The following is a 16571-nucleotide window of genomic DNA, read 5'->3' on the forward strand; positions in this document are numbered from 1 at the left end:
ATACGATTTTGGATATTGTATGTGAAGTGGATTAACACCCGGTAACAGAATGAAGGTAATAGAATGATTCCATAGGCCCCTGATCTGTACTATACAGAAATGAGCAAGTGACCCAACAGTGGTTTGTGAATAATATGATTTCACATCGTAGCCAATTCAGTAGCAGTCATTCTGTTACAGATTTTTCAGTAAAAACTATTTGGAATGTCTTCCTTTACTTGTTAGTTATGTGAACTTTCATTTGCCTCCCTCCTCATGAGGGAGAGAAATTAGAAAATATCTTTAAGATACTGTATGTGGGTTTTTGGTAATGGAATTACAAGGCACAAGGCAATGTTTCTTAAACATATTACAGGCAAATAATTTATCAAAAACTAAATATAAGTAAGTATTGATATTAGTTGGCAGGGGTTTTTACTTCAATATTATTGTGTTTTGATGTATTTCTAATACCTTTTGACGGTCCAATAAAGCCCTTTTTATCTCAATATTAAATCATTTCTGGGTAACAATGAAGTACCTTACTGTGATTATTTTCAATTAAAATTGTCAAAAATTATCAAAAAATAGCATCTTAGCAAGGAGCAAATTCTCAAGCAAGAATTCTGCTAGGGCTGCCTGGAAGTGGTCTGAGTGGAGAGGGAAAACTGAAAACTAGCTGTTATTGACGGAGAGGTTTGGAACTCGCTTTCGTATTGGTTTATTAACCAATGTCCCACCTGGTGATGTCACCAGGCAGGCCAAAACTCCATTCCACCAAAACAGGCTGACATTTCAGGCGGTCTTTTCAATCAGCTCTTACATTAACATGGCATTATCATAATTTGTCCAACAATGGGTGGCGCAAAATACAGGGAAATTCTTGAGGGAAACCTGTTTCAGTCTTCCAGAGATTTGAGACTGGGACGGAGGTTCACCTTCCAGCAGGACAATGACCCCAAGCATACTGTTAAAGCAACACTCAAGTGGTTTAAGGGAAAACATTAAAATGTCTTTTTTTTTAAATCAATTTTATTCCAGGTTGTAAGGCAACAAAATAGGGAAAAAAATGCCAAGGGGGGTGAATACTTTCGCAAGCCACTGTAATTGTTCATTATGAAGCTTACCAGTAGTCCCCTGTCACATGGTGTTTGTTTACAAGCACACAACGACAAGTGACTGGAGCCTTGTGAGTGTGTCGTGCAGCACTGTCGTGCAGCACTGTCGTGCAGCACTGTCGTGCCGTGCAAGCACTGTCGTGCAGCACTATCGTGCAGCACTGTCGTGCCGTGCAGCACTGTCGTGCCGTGCAGCACTGTCGTGCCGTGCAGCACTGTCGTGCAGCATGCGCCAGGTGATCTAGTTACAGTATGGAATTCACAACTAAATGTTTGCCAGCTAGATATCTTATAACTGTTAAGTTAACTATCGAAAATGTGCTAAATGCTCTGCAGTTGTGCATTTGGTTTGCTAATTTAATAGCTACTTAGCTATCTAGCTAAGTGGATATCTTCTTCCAAAATCAAGGTTCGCTTGGTAACAGCAGAGAATCCCCTCATGAATCAAGAGCCTAGCTGTCTAATATATGTTTTGTGCGTTCGGAAAACTGTGAGTAGCATTTTGTTACTTGTATAACTTTGAGCTGGGATATCTGTCCTGCAAATCCTTTAGTTCAGAGACCGTATAAAATGTTGGCAATGCGCTCGTTTAGCATTTAGCTAGCCAGCTAGAACAGCCGGTATTACCGACACTGAATATAAGACATGAAGAAAATGCATCAGTGACATTCTGAAATGGCACAGGAATGCCCCTGTCTGTGTATATGTGTGCGGTGCTTGCTTATGTCTATAATGTGTGTAGCCGTTAGCGATAATGCAAATGATCACTTTCTTTTGATGGAGATGGAAAGCCTTTCCTAAAAACCTTCTCAATTAAATTGTGACTACAAAGTAGCCTACCTGGCATAATAATATGAAGATTATTTTCATCAAACCAAGTTTGCAAGCTCTGTTTTGCAAGCTCTTCAATCACATGAGCCCTACAGCAACGCCACTTAAAGGGATACTTCGTGATTTTGGCAATGATGCCCTTTATCTACTTCCCCAGAGTTAGATGAATGGTAAAATGGCCTCATTGCCAAAATGCCAAGGAATCCCTTGAACCAAACAATTGTCTCTTCCTGATGTGCACTTGCATTAAAGGGATGTTAGCCCAAAATTGAAATGTCTTCCATTTTTGCCAGACCTAAAAAATTGTCTCTTGATGTGGTTTACACATTGTTCTGGACTTAGAGCATTCCATTTGGTTGTTTTACCGTTAACAAAGTGTGATTTTTAGAGCGAAAACCTGAAAAAACAGAAACCTGGTAAAACAACTAAGAAAATGGAATTTCGGGGAAAAAAACTAAACAAAATCAGGCAAAATAAATGTGAATGTATTTCATAGGCCCTACACCACGTCATACCTCAGAGCAACTCTTACAATAAACATCCCTGAAACAGCCAGAGGTAGAACAGCCTGATGATGACTATACAGTAGGCTGTGTGTGTGTGTGCGTGTGCGCATGCGTGCGTGGTGACAGAGAGCCAGAGGTGGGGCAGCCTGATCACCATACATACAGTAGATTAGATGGAACAGTGAAATAACAAGGGTAGTTGCCAATTCAATTCATTAGACTATTATAAGGTTGTAACAACCATTTTGGTTGGTTCTAAACGTCAAAACAACAATTGCAATGCCTTTTAAAGTGGCTAAACCAAGTATACTTTACTGCTACCTATTCAGATTGAACCATGTGTTCTGTTTCAGATCTTAACCTTCTTCCTTCTTTATTGACCACACATTGTCCATCAGATAACATCCAGGAGATTGTAAACAGGCCTTCCTCCTTCAGAACTTTCCTGTTCCTGACTTGCACTGTTCTATTCCCCCAGTCTTTTATGATGTTTCAACAGAAAAAGAATGTTGGAAGTCAGCAGATCCAATCAATGTGTATCAAAGCACAAAGTGCAGAAACACCCAAATTACACAAAGCACAGCTTATGTTATGGAGAGTCCTCTGAATGACCCTTGCCTACCCTTGGTGTCACAACAACTGGACGCAACACAGTACATCTATACTGAACAAAAATATAAACACAACATTTATAGTGTTGGTCACATGTTTCAAGATCCCAGAAATGTTCCATATGCACAAACATATAATTTTTGCTGTAAGCTACGGACAACGAACACAATTGCATTTTATCGATGGCAATTGGAATGCACAGAGATACAGGGACAAGATACTGAGGCCCATTGTCATACCATTCATAATAATGCACGTCCTCATGTCGCAAGGATCTGTACACAATTCCTGGAAGCTGAAAATGTCCCAGTTCTTCCATGACCTACATACTCACCAGACATGTCACCCATTGAGCATGTTTGGGATGCTCTGGATCGACGTGCATGACAGCGACGGACCAGTCGCTGCATCAGATGGGCCATTCCCGCTGTGTCTCTCGATGGTCAATTATTCTGTCACGTTGGTACGAATGAATTCGGGAGACAGGCGCAGAAGTGCGTAATAGGAGTTTTTATTAAGCCCCAAATTACGGCGTGCCTTGTAAAGAAGACTAAACAAACACGTAACAAAAACACAGGGTTGAAACCCAAACAAAAGAGCAAGGAGTACCTCGAATAAATAAACCTAGCGCATAATGACTATCACACGAGACAAGACCTGTAATCATCTGCGCAATCCACAAGGGCACGGAAGGCCAAAACTGTCACGTCTGCTGCCGCCCCCACCCCCCACTGGCGATTGAGCGTGCCAGGCTGCCCTGCATCACGCACTCGTGTCATTCATTACGCACACCTGCCTTCCCTCGTCAAGCACATCAGTGATATTGAACTCACCTGAACTCACTCATCACCTGTTATTACCTCCCCTATATTTGTCAGTTCCCAGCTCTGTTCCCCACTTCTACATGGATTGTTTTGTGTCTTGTTTTCTTGTGTGCTGACGCTGTTCCTGTCTTGTTCCTTGTCCGTTCTTTATTAAATGTTTTACTCCCCGTACCTAATTTGTCTCTCCAGCCTTAACTCATGTGACAAAAACACACAGCACAGGCACTGACATGCACCAACGGACATAATAACAATAATCGACAGCACCATGGTGAACAAACGGCACATATATACAAATACAATCAGTGGGAATAGGAGCCAGGTGTGCGCAATGAAAGTTCCAGAGGGATCCGTGACAACACACACTCGTGTCTTTCTCTATTGGTCCAGTAAGGGTTCTATTTTTCAAAGCAGACTTACTGTAAGAGGCCATAATGCTGAAGGAGGACTAGAACCAGGATAGTGGTTTGCTAGGGCGAGAATGATTCAGTGTAGCCAATGTCTACAGTTTAAGTCAGAAGTTTACATACACCTTAGCTAAATACATTTAAACTACATTTAAGTTTTTCACAATTCCTGAAATGTAATCCTAGTAAAAAGTCCCTGTTTTGGGTCAGTTAGCATCACCACTTTATAATAAGAATGTTAAATGTCAGAATAATAGTAGAGAGAATGATTTATTTCAGCTTTTATTTCTTTCATCACATTCCCGGTGGGTAAGAAGTGTACATACACTGAATTCATATTTGGTAGCATTGTCTTTAAATTGTTTAACTTGGGTCAAACGATTCGGGTAGCCTTCCTCAAGCTTCCCACAATAAGTTGGGTGAGTTTTGGCCCATTCCTCCTGACAGAGCTGGTGTAAATGAGTCAGGTTTGTAGGTCTCCTTGCTCGCACACACTTTTTCAGTTCTGCCCACAGATTTTCTATAGGATGGAGGTCAGGGCTTTGTGGTGGCCACTCCAATACCTTGACTTTGTTGTCCTTAAGCAATTTTGCCACAACTGTGGAACTATCCTTGGGGCCATTGTCAATTTGGAAGACCCATTTGCGACCAAGCTTTAACTTCCTGACTGATGTCTTGAGATGTTGCTTCAATGTATGTAAACGTCCGACTTCAACTGCATGTGTGTGTTTGTGTGAAGAAACTATGTGAAGAATCCACAGAGCTCTGTATGTAACTAAAGGCCATTAGAAATGGCCTATTTCAAGAGTGGGAGCCCTGAAAATAAACTCCACGCCGTATGTGTAAAACCCACTTCCTCTTTCCCGGTTAGGAGGCCAGAGTGGAGGCCAGCTCAGAAACCATAGCCTCTGTGCATACTTTCGCCAGATGGAAAATGTTCATGTTTCTAAAAAGGACCAAACAGGCCTTAATGGTTTTCAATTCCCCTTTTCTTTTTGCCTTTCATCCTCTCTCTTTCGCTCTCTTCATATGTCCTCTTTAAGTGTATCCCCTACTGACATTGCCATTGGGTCATCAATAGTGCCTCCAGCACTTCTGCTCTCCTGCACATAGAGAGAGGCCAGCTACGCTTCACTCACAACATTTATGTGAAGGCCGCTTTGGAAGGGGTCCACCTGCACAAAACGAAATAGGCCTGAATTCATGGCAGGAGGTTTGCAGGGCAGGCTAATGGTTTACAATTTCTGTAACACTACCCTGTAGAAAAATTAACAGCAAGCGGAATGTGGTGAAAAAAAACAACCAACATGTGCATACATTTATATGTATATAGCCTATAGAGAGAATTCGACTGGTGCATACCATGGAAATACGTTTCACGTCTTTGTGAGTGGAAACACATGACGGAATATGCCTGAACACAAACTGCTGAGTGGCTGAATGACTGTGCAATTATGAAGCATGTAACTAAATGAAGCTTCTAAAGTTCAAATATTTACCAACTCTGTGTCCACCTGGATTGTGTTAGCTCATCTTGGTAGAAAGCCAAAATAACCCAAACACATGATTGGACCGTCTGAGCATACGTGATAAGTGCAGCTCTGCCACTGTAGGTTCAGGGCTCAGAGAAGCATCCCTGACAAAGAAATGGCAATAATAGACGGAGCTGTATGGTGTGGGTGCCCTAATTTCCCCGCCTTTACGTCATTGCTTAAGGAATACCACCCATGCCAACCCCCAACGCCGCCATTTCTCCCCCTATCTCACACACTTGCACTCACATACGTGCACGCACATATTTCTTGTCCTTTGTTCCCATTTGATGCATTCAGTAGAATGCCCTGAGACGCAATGACACCCCCACTCCTCACGACACCCCCCATTCTTCACGACACCCCCCACTCCTAGCGACACCCCCCACTCCTCACGACACCCCCACTACTCACAACACCCCCCACTCCTCACTACACCCCCTCACAACACCCCCCACTCCTCACTACATCCCCCACTCCTCATTACACCCCCTCACAACACCCCCACTCCTCACAACACCCCCACTCCTCACAACACCCCCACTCCTCACAACACCCCCCACTCCTCACAACACCCCTCATTCCTCATGACACCTCCCCACTCCTCATGACCCCCCCCCCCCACACACACACACACACTCCTCATGTCACCACCCACTCCTCTCTCCTTCCCGCAGGCAGACTGGGATAGTGTGACTCTGGCAAGAGCCCCCCACTCACACACGCACACGCACACATACACACGCACACGCACACATACACACACACATCTCTGAAAGGGCCTACAGAGAAAGAGACTCCCTGGGCAGTGTGTGTAGTGTGTGTATATTAGTCACAGTCACATTGTGTGGCTGCATTGGGTTCATCCATCACCACAGTAGAGAGATAGTAATTTTACCAGCTCTATCATCACCACTCATAAAGCACGCTGGGGGACCTCCAAGCAGAGTGCTCTTGAGGTAGGCCGAACTTCTGTCCTGGGGATTCTCACTCTGCTTCTCAGAGGGTTGGAGATGCTTCTACAGGGGAACATAGTGGAGTAGACTGTGTAGAGCCTCTGTTTATAGGGGCCTGTTTCTATAGCTGAACCTAGATGTTTAATGGCTACGTGAAAGAATGCAGGGACCATTTCACTTCCTCTTAGCTGCATTCTCTTCACAACAGCGTCAACTAAACAAACACTGGCACCCTATCCCCTATTACAGTGCACTACTTTTGACCAGGTCCCATAGGACCTGTAGTGCACTACATAGGGAATAGGGTTCCATTAGGAACCAAGCGTAAGTACGTCCTTGTGGGACAGAGTGTGTAGGTGAGAAAGGTAACACCTACCTACAGCAAATAGTGCAGTAATAACTATGTAACTACAATAACTATGTAAGTACAATATCCTAAAAATGTATCATGTGGTCATCTGATCCTAATAATACCAGTCGTCGAAAGTGTGAGAGGACATCATCTTATGTAAGGTGGAAAAATATAAACAGTTAACTATGAGATACAGCCTGCTGAGTTTCTGAGGGGGAAACTCAGGCATACTCCCTAATTCTCCATCTGGTGTCATTTCATCAACCCACTGGAGGACAGAATACATGGAAACTCATGTTTCATAGGCCTTGGATTCACACTCACGAAAGACTCCTTTAGAAGACAGTCCATAAAAACCTGCAACAGGAGACATTCATATCACCTCTCCTCGCTGAAATGCTGTGTCTGTTGTTAAATGATTTTAAACCGTGTGGAAATCAACGGTTTGATTTGTTTGATCGTAGCTAGCTACTTAGCTAGCTACATAGCCGTCTTTGTATCAAAGATAATTGTGTAGTCTAGAGCGATTTTCTAGGTTCGCTAGCCATCTATTGTCGTTCTTTTAACGCAACGTAACGTAAACAACACTGCTAGCTAGCCTGCTAGCCCCCGAATAGCAACACTGCAGAAACTATTACACTCAACGGAACGACTTGATTAGTGTAGTGTCAACAACGCAGCCACTGCCAGCTAGCCTACTTCAGCAGTACTGTATCATTTTAATCATTTTAGTCAATAAGATTCTTGCTACGTAGCTTAACTTTCTGAACATTCGAGACGTGTAGTCCACTTGTCATTCCAATCTCCTTTGCATTAGCGTAGCCTCTTCTGTAGCCTGTCAACTATGTGTCGGTTTATCCCTGTTCTCTCCTCTCTGCACAGACCATACAAACGCTCCTCACCGCGTGGCCGCGGCCACCCTACTCTGGTGGTCCCAGCGCGCACGACCCACGTGGAGTTCCAGGTCTCCGGTAGCCTCTGGAACTGCCAATCTGCGGTCAACAAGGCAGAGTTCATCTCAGCCCATGCCTCCCTCCAGTCCCTCGACTTCTTGGCCCTGACGGAAACATGGATCACCACAGACAACACTGCTACTCCTACTGCTCTCTCTTCGTCCGCCCACGTGTTCTCGCACACCCCGAGAGCGTCTGGTCAGCGGGGTGGTGGCACCGGGATCCTCATCTCTCCCAAGTGGTCATTCTCTCTTTCTCCCTTACCCATCTGTCTATCGCCTCCTTTGAATTCCATGCTGTCACAGTTACTAGCCCTTTCAAGCTTAACATCCTTATCATTTATCGCCCTCCAGGTTCCCTCGGAGAGTTCATCAATGAGCTTGATGCCTTGATAAGCTCCTTTCCTGAGGACGGCTCACCTCTCACAGTTCTGGGCGACTTTAACCTCCCCACGTCTACCTTTGACTCTTTCCTCTCTGCCTCCTTCTTTCCACTCCTCTCCTCTTTTGACCTCACCCTCTCACCTTCCCCCCTACTCACAAGGCAGGCAATACGCTCGACCTCATCTTTACTAGATGCTGTTCTTCCACTAACCTCATTGCAACTCCCTCCAAGTCTCCGACCACTGCCTTGTATCCTTTTCCCTCTCGCTCTCATCCAACACCTCCCACACTGCCCCTACTCGGATGGTATCGCGCCGTCCCAACCTTCGCTCTCTCTCCCCCGCTACTCTCTCCTCTTCCATCCTATCATCTCTTCCCTCCGCTCAAACCTTCTCCCACCTATCTCCTGATTCTGCCTCCTCAACCCTCCTCTCCTCCCTCTCTGCATCCCTTGACTCTCTATGTCCCCTATCCTCCAGGCCGGCTCGGTCCTCCCCTCCCGCTCCGTGGCTCGATGACTCATTGCGAGCTCACAGAACAGGGCTCCGGGCAGCCGAGCGGAAATGGAGGAAAACTCGCCTCCCTGCGGACCTGGCATCCTTTCACTCCCTCCTCTCTACATTTTCCTCCTCTGTCTCTGCTGCTAAAGCCACTTTCTACCACGCTAAATTCCAAGCTGCTGCCTCTAACCCTAGGAAGCTCTTTGCCACCTTCTCCTCCCTCCTGAATCCTCCGCCCCCTCCCCCCCCTCCTCCCTCTCTGCAGATGACTTCGTCAACCATTTTGAAAAGAAGGTCGACGACATCCGATCCTCGTTTGCTAAGTCAAACGACACTGCTGGTTCTGCTCACACTGCCCTACCCTGTGCTCTGACCTCTTTCTCCCTCTCTCTCCAGATGAAATCTCGCGTCTTGTGACGGCCGGCCGCCCAACAACCTGCCCGCTTGACCCTATCCCCTCCTCTCTTCTCCAGACCATTTCCGGAGACCTTCTCCCTTACCTCACCTCGCTCATCAACTCATCCCTGACCGTTGGCTACGTCCCTTCCGTCTTCAAGAGAGCGAGAGTTGCACCCCTTCTGAAAAAACCTACACTCGATCCCTCCGATGTCAACAATTACAGACCAGTATCCCTTCTTTCTTTTCTCTCCAAAACTCTTGAACGTGCTGTCCTTGGCCAGCTCTCCCGCTATCTCTCTCTGAATGACCTTCTTGATCCAAATCAGTCAGGTTTCAAGACTAGTCATTCAACTGAGACTGCTCTCCTCTGTATCACGGAGGCGCTCCGCACTGCTAAAGCTAACTCTCTCTCCTCTGCTCTCATCCTTCTAGATCTATCGGCTGCCTTCGATACTGTGAACCATCAGATCCTCCTCTCCACCCTCTCCGAGTTGGGCATCTCCGGCGCGGCCCACGCTTGGATTGCGTCCTACCTGACAGGTCGCTCCTACCAGGTGGCGTGGCGAGAATCTGTCTCCTCACCACGCGCTCTCACCACTGGTGTCCCCAGGGCTCTGTTCTTGGCCCTCTCCTATTCTCGCTATACACCAAGTCACTTGGCTCTGTCATAACCTCACATGGTCTCTCTTATCATTGCTATGCAGACGACACACAATTAATCTTCTCCTTTCCCCCTTCTGATGACCAGGTGGCGAATCGCATCTCTGCATGTCTGGCAGACATATCAGTGTGGATGACGGATCACCACCTCAAGCTGAACTCGGCAAGACGGAGCTGCTCTTCCTCCCGGGGAAGGACTGCCCGTTCCATGATCTCGCCATCACGGTTGACAACTCCATTGTGTCCTCCTCCCAGAGCGCCAAGAACCTTGGCGTGATCCTGGACAACACCCTGTCGTTCTCAACTAACATCAAGGCGGTGGCCCGTTCCTGTAGGTTCATGCTCTACAACATCCGCAGAGTACGACCCTGCCTCACACAGGAAGCGGCGCAGGTCCTAATCCAGGCACTTGTCATCTCCCGTCTGGATTACTGCAACTCGCTGTTGGCTGGGCTCCCTGCCTGTGCCATTAAACCCCTTCAACTCATCCAGAACGCCGCAGCCCGTCTGGTGTTCAACCTTCCCAAGTTCTCTCACGTCACCCCGCTCCTCCGTTCTCTCCACTGGCTTCCAGTTGAAGCTCGCATCCGCTACAAGACCATGGTGCTTGCCTACGGAGCTGTGAGGGGAACGGCACCTCAGTACCTCCAGGCTCTGATCAGGCCCTACACCCAAACAAGGGCACTGCGTTCATCCACCTCTGGCCTGCTCGCCTCCCTACCACTGAGGAAGTACAGCTCCCGCTCAGCCCAGTCAAAACTGTTCGCTGCCCTGGCCCCCCAATGGTGGAACAAACTCCCTCACGACGCCAGGACAGCGGAGTCAATCACCACCTTCCGGAGACACCTGAAACCCCACCTCTTTAAGGAATACCTAGGATAGGTTAAGTAATCCCTCTCACCCCACCCCCCCCCTAAGTTTTAGATGCACTATTGTTAAGTGACTGTCCCACTGGATGTCATAAGGTGAATGCACCAATTTGTAAGTCGCTCTGGATAAGAGCGTCTGCTAAATGACTTAAATGTAATGTAAATGTGAAATCGATATATGCTTCTCAGTCATCGCCATGCAAAAATACTCAAGGGGCTGAAGCATTTTTCACCTCAGAAAACCCCTGTGACAACTTTGCCATTCTAGACGATGATGACCTCACACTAAAATTGCAAACGCCTGTGTGTTCGAGCTATGTTATTGTGACAGTGACATACAGCAGTAGGTGAACCAATGGCAGGGGTTAAACTCCTTTTACACAAAGCAAACTCAAACAAAACCTGGTTTTCATTTTATCCCATTTACTCAAAACAGGCAACATTTAATGTCAAAATATGTAGCCTTCCCATCCGCAGAACAGCGCCGGTAAACCCTAATTTGGTTTCATTTGAGTGATTCACGAAATGTCATGTTTAAGGTCAGGTTTAAGACGTTTCACCTGGATCCCTAATGACAGGTTGCCCTTTGCTTACAGAACATCCATATTGCACCAGAGGCTGGCTGGTTGTGGACTACAGCTGGTGTTGGTGCTCTGTGAAGTCTGTGACTGACTGTAGGCCTGGCCCACAGGAACCACACTCCAGCCAACAGGATGGGGAGGCGGTAAATGACACTGATATTTCAGATGTGACAGGGGGTTGAATAGTAGCCTAAAGTCACTCCCCAGGTGTAACATATGGTTTACTTTCTCTTGTGGTGAGTAGTGACAAGCATGTTAGAGGTAACAAACATGTTCTTCTTGTTGTGCAATCACCGCTAGCAACCAGAACAAGGATTGACAAGTTGATTCTGGATTCAATTCTCACTAAAGCAGAGCGCTTCAAAATAATGTGAAAACTGTAACATAGGCTTACATTATTCCCATGTAATATGCAATTAAAACACATTTTATATGGCCTGTGGTGTCTGCGGCTACACAACCAGCAGTAGCTACAATAGTTGACGATCCCTAACCCCAGTTCCCCTCTGACCTGGGACTAGGGTCAATACGGGTCATTCTGTTTGATTTCTAGATGTCCCTGATAGACAAAAGCTGTCCAGACTGTGAATGTTAGCTGAAAGTGGACTGTACAGAAGAGCGTGGAGTTTATTGGCCGGTTCTGAACATCTATCATGAGTTAGAGTGGAGTGGAAACTTTAGGTAATGTATAGTAGTGTGGTAACAGTGTGTTACTGTATGAGGCAAGAGTAGCTAAATGTAAAGACTAGCTCTTGTACTTCACACTAGCTGCCTGGTGACTTGTGAACATGGGACTTTTGTTTGAAGCTTGATACTGTAGATTGTTCCAAATCCCAACTCTGGGATTTGACCAGCAAGCACCTGTCAACTCACGCAGTGTTCTACTCCCCTCTGTCTGAACCGACACTGACTGATGATGTTTAATGACTAAGTCCTTCATCTTACAACCGTATTCTGCAGGAAACGTTTCACATTACCATACACACTTTATATATACACAATACACAATGCATTCGGTAGGCCGTCATTGACTTGCCTAGTTAATTAAAGGTAAAATAAAATAAAACAAACACCCAATTCGGAAAGTATTCAGACCCATTGACTTTTTCCACATTTTGTTACCATACAACCATATTCTAAAATGGACTTTAATAGTTTTTCCCCCTCATCAATCTATACACAATTCCCCATAATGACAAAGCAAAAACAGATTTTTTTTTAAATTTTAACTAAAATATCTCATTTTTATAAGTATTCAGAGCCTTTACTCAGTACTTTGTTGAAGCACCTTTGGAAGAGGGCATCAAGTCTTCTTGGGTGTGACGCTACAAGCTTGGCACACCTGTATTTGGGGAGTTTCTCCCATTCTTCTCTGCAGATCCTCTCTGTCAGGTTGGATGGGGAGCGTTGCCGCACAGCTATTTTCAGGTCTCACCAGAGATGTTCGATCGGGTTCATGTCCAAGCTCTGGCTGGGCCACTTAAGGGCATTCAGAGCCTTGTCCAGAAGCCACTCCTGCGTTGTCTTGGCTGTGTGCTTACTAGAGGTCGACCTCCAGTAGAAGTTTTAGGTTGTAGTTATTATAGGAATTATAGGGCTATTTCCCTCTAAACCATTTGTATTTCATTAACCTTTGACTATTAGATGTTCTTATGGGCACTTTAGTATTGCCAGTGTAACAGTATAGCTTCCGTCCCTCTCCTCGCACCTCCCTGGGCTCGAACCAGCAACACAACAACAACAGCCACCCTCGAAGCAGCGTTACCCATGCAGAGCAAGGGGAATAACTACTAGAAGGCTCAGAGCGAGTGACGTTTGAAACGCTATTAGCGCGCGCTAACTAGCTAGCCATTTCACTTCGGTTACACCAGCCCCATCTCAGGAGTTGATAGGCTAGAAGTCATAAACAGTGCAATGCTTGACGCACAACGAAGAGCTGCTGGCAAAACGCACTAAAGTGCTGTTTGAATTCATTTTTACGTGCCTGCTTCTGATACTTAGATATTTGTATGCTTCTATGCTCAGTCAGATTATATGCAACGCAGGACACGCTAGATAATATCTAGTAATATCATCAACCATGTGTAGTTAACTAGTGATTATGATTGATTGTTTTTTATAAGATAAGTTTAATACTAGCTAGCAATTTACCTTGGCTTACTGCATTCGCGTAACAGGCAGTCTCCTTGTGGAGTGCAATGAGAGAGAGGCAGGTCGTTAGAGCGTTGGACTAGTTAACTGTAAGGTTGCGAGATTGGACTCACACTCTCATCATTGCTCACGCGTGTCTGTGTGGACCGGCTCTAAAATAGAATGTGGTTTTATTTGTGATGCTTAATGCTCTGCAAGTCCCGACTCTCCCATCTCCTCATTGGCTTTTAGGAGCATATACCCACGTGGGTGATTGAAAGATTAACTGAGGTCCACACTCCAGTCGAGTCGGTAGTGGTAATGCACCTTAAAAGTTGGTTGCCAACTGCCATATAAGGTCCAAAGAAGAAGAAGAAACCTTAAGGATTATAGATTACTAGTAAACAAACCGTTTTACCCTTTTATTTGTGGATTAATTGTCGGAGTAGAGGACCTTGTGCAATTCAGGTAAAATAACAATCCAATGTTTATATCCCTGGACAAATTAGCTAGCAACAGCAAGCTAGCTAACTAAATTGCCATAAATGTTTGCTTATCGACCTGTCCCCAAATGAATATAATTGGTTGAGAGTTTTGATATTTCAACCTGCGTGTCCTGATCGCGTCAGGTGTGGGTGGACAAAATCAAAATGAGCGTGATGGCGCACGCAGACAGGTCTGATCAGCATGTTAGTGTCATTGTCCTGTTGGAAGGTGAACCTCCATCTGAGGTCCTGAGCGCTCTGGAGCAGGTTTTCATCAAGAATCTCTCTGTACTTTGCTCCGTTCATCTTTCCCTCAATCCTCAATCCTATTAGTTTTCCAGTCCCTGCCTCAGAAAAACATCCTCACAGCATGATGCTGATGCTGCCACCACCATGCGTCATCATAGGGATGGTGCCAGGTATCCTCCAGATGTGATGCTTGGCATTCAGGCCAAAGAGTTCAATCTTGGTTTCATCAGACCTGAGAATCTTTTTTCTCATGGTCTGAGAGTCATTTTGGTTCCTTTTGGCAAACTCCACGAGGGCTGTCATGTGCCTTTTACTGAGGAGTGGCTTCCGTCTGACCACTCTACCATAAAGGCCTGATTGGTGGATTTCTGCAGAAATGGTTGTACTTCTGGAAGGTTCTACCATATCCATAGAGGAACTCTGGAGCTCTGTCAGAGTGACCATTGGGTTCTTGGTCACCTCCCTGACCAAGGCCCTTCTCCCCCAATTGCTCAGTTTGGCAGCCAGCTCTAGAAAGAGTCTTGGTGGTTCCAAACCTCTTCTATTTAAGAATGATGGAGGCCACTGTGCTCTTGGGGACCTTCAATGCTGCAGATATTTTTTGGTACCCTTCGCCATATCTGTGCCTCAACACAATCCTGTCTCAGAGGTCTACAGACAATTCCTTCAACCTCATGGTTTCGTTTCTGCTCTGACATACACTGTCAACTGTGGGACCTTATATAGACAAGTGTGTCTTTCTAAATCATGTCCAATCAATTCAATTTAACACAGGTGGACTCCAGTCAAGTTGTAGAAACATCTCAAGGATGATCAATGGAAGCAGGAGGCACCTGAGCTCAATTTTGAGTCTCATATTAAAGGGTCTGAATACTTATGTAAATAAGGTATTTCTGATATTTTTAATACATTTGCAAACATTTCTAAAAACCTGATTTCACTTGGTCATTATGGAGTATTGTGTGTAGATCAATGAGGGAAAAAAAGATTTTATCAATTTTAGAATAAGGCTGTAACATAACAACGTGTAAAAAGTCAGGGGTTCTTTCGGAATGCACCGTATGCTACTTTAAATCTAAAATCCACTTTGCTGTTCGTGCAAATATTTTGGGTAAACTACGTAAGATCATAGAGATTTAACACATCGGTCTCTAATAAATTGGGCAATGTCTTCATTCATGATTGTTTGGTAATTTAGCCGAACACAGTAGCGCAGTAATCGTCACAATAAAGTGCTACATTGTTGCAACTGTGTTAATGTCATGTGTGCACTCCCTTTCTCCCCCACAAAGAGCAAATTGATTATCTTACTTTTCAGTGCTTGGATGAGCGCCTTCCCATCTTTGATCAGCTCTTTGATGAATTTATTGGTCTTGTCCAGTTCCAGTTCGTGAGACTTCAATCTGTCTCGGAACTGGGGACTGTCCAGATAGCAGTCACTAAACTCCAGAGCAGGCAGTCCCATGTTTCCTCCCAGTCCACAGTATCCGAGGTCGGAGGATGAAGAAATCTTTGACTTATGATGTGCAATCCAATTATAAGAAGGTAGTAGAACACAGAGAGCAATATTCAGGTACCTGGCTACATTACATTACACACCCAATAACCTTTCTGACAACATGCAGGCGGGCAAACGTGGATCTGGCTTCTTCTAGCCTAGGATCCAAACGGCATCACCAAAAAACTGCACGCGAAAAACTGTGCTTGTCCGGGAGGGAAGTGCTGAAATAATATTCAGTTCTTGGCTGTCAAAAATCCCAGGTAAACCTTCTGTGCATTCCTCATGATAACATCATATTAGTGATGAAAAGGGGAAGTAAGTGAAACGACGAGACACGGTAATAGTTGCGGATTCTTCGACTGGGCGATTAAATTGCAGTCCTTTTCTCTCAAGCTTTGGCGTCCGTACCAACCTACCCCGAAACAGATAATCTTATGATGGATGCGGCTGTAGACCAATAGTATTGCTGAGTTCCAAAACGGTCCGAGGAGGCAAGCCACACTACCAATGACTGCACTACATTTTGCAGGAGATGGGTGCGTAAAGAAAGGGCTGGCTGGTCAAGAACGCATCGAAGTCACTTCAGAAAGGGGAATTTATCTGGGGGGGTTACATCAACCTGATCAGGCTCGGATTAGCAAAGCGACAAATTGTTGTTTAATCTTAAACTGTTTAAATTACGAGCCCATTTAGTGAGCAAGTGTTAGGCCTGGGTAAATCCACACATCACAGGCCTTTATTTAA

General features: G+C 45.3%; 1 protein-coding gene across 3 annotated transcripts in view; it reads right to left on the minus strand.

Moving 5' to 3' along the window:
- The window catches only part of LOC123999143 (rho GTPase-activating protein 26-like), a 125189-nt gene extending 108857 nt beyond the window's left edge, over positions 1 to 16332 (minus strand). For 2 of the 3 annotated variants that reach the window (XM_046304597.1, XM_046304596.1), the window contains exon 1: positions 15638 to 16332. In XM_046304597.1, the coding sequence (XP_046160553.1) occupies positions 15638 to 15791 (154 nt within the window). In that variant the 5' untranslated portion in view covers positions 15792 to 16332. The remainder of the gene's footprint in view (positions 1 to 15637) is intronic. The other variant, XM_046304595.1, reaches the window with a different exon arrangement.
- Positions 16333 to 16571: the final 239 nt, after the last annotated feature.

This window comes from Oncorhynchus gorbuscha, linkage group LG16 (genome assembly GCF_021184085.1).
Source record: "Oncorhynchus gorbuscha isolate QuinsamMale2020 ecotype Even-year linkage group LG16, OgorEven_v1.0, whole genome shotgun sequence".
Lineage (NCBI taxonomy): Eukaryota > Metazoa > Chordata > Actinopteri > Salmoniformes > Salmonidae > Oncorhynchus > Oncorhynchus gorbuscha.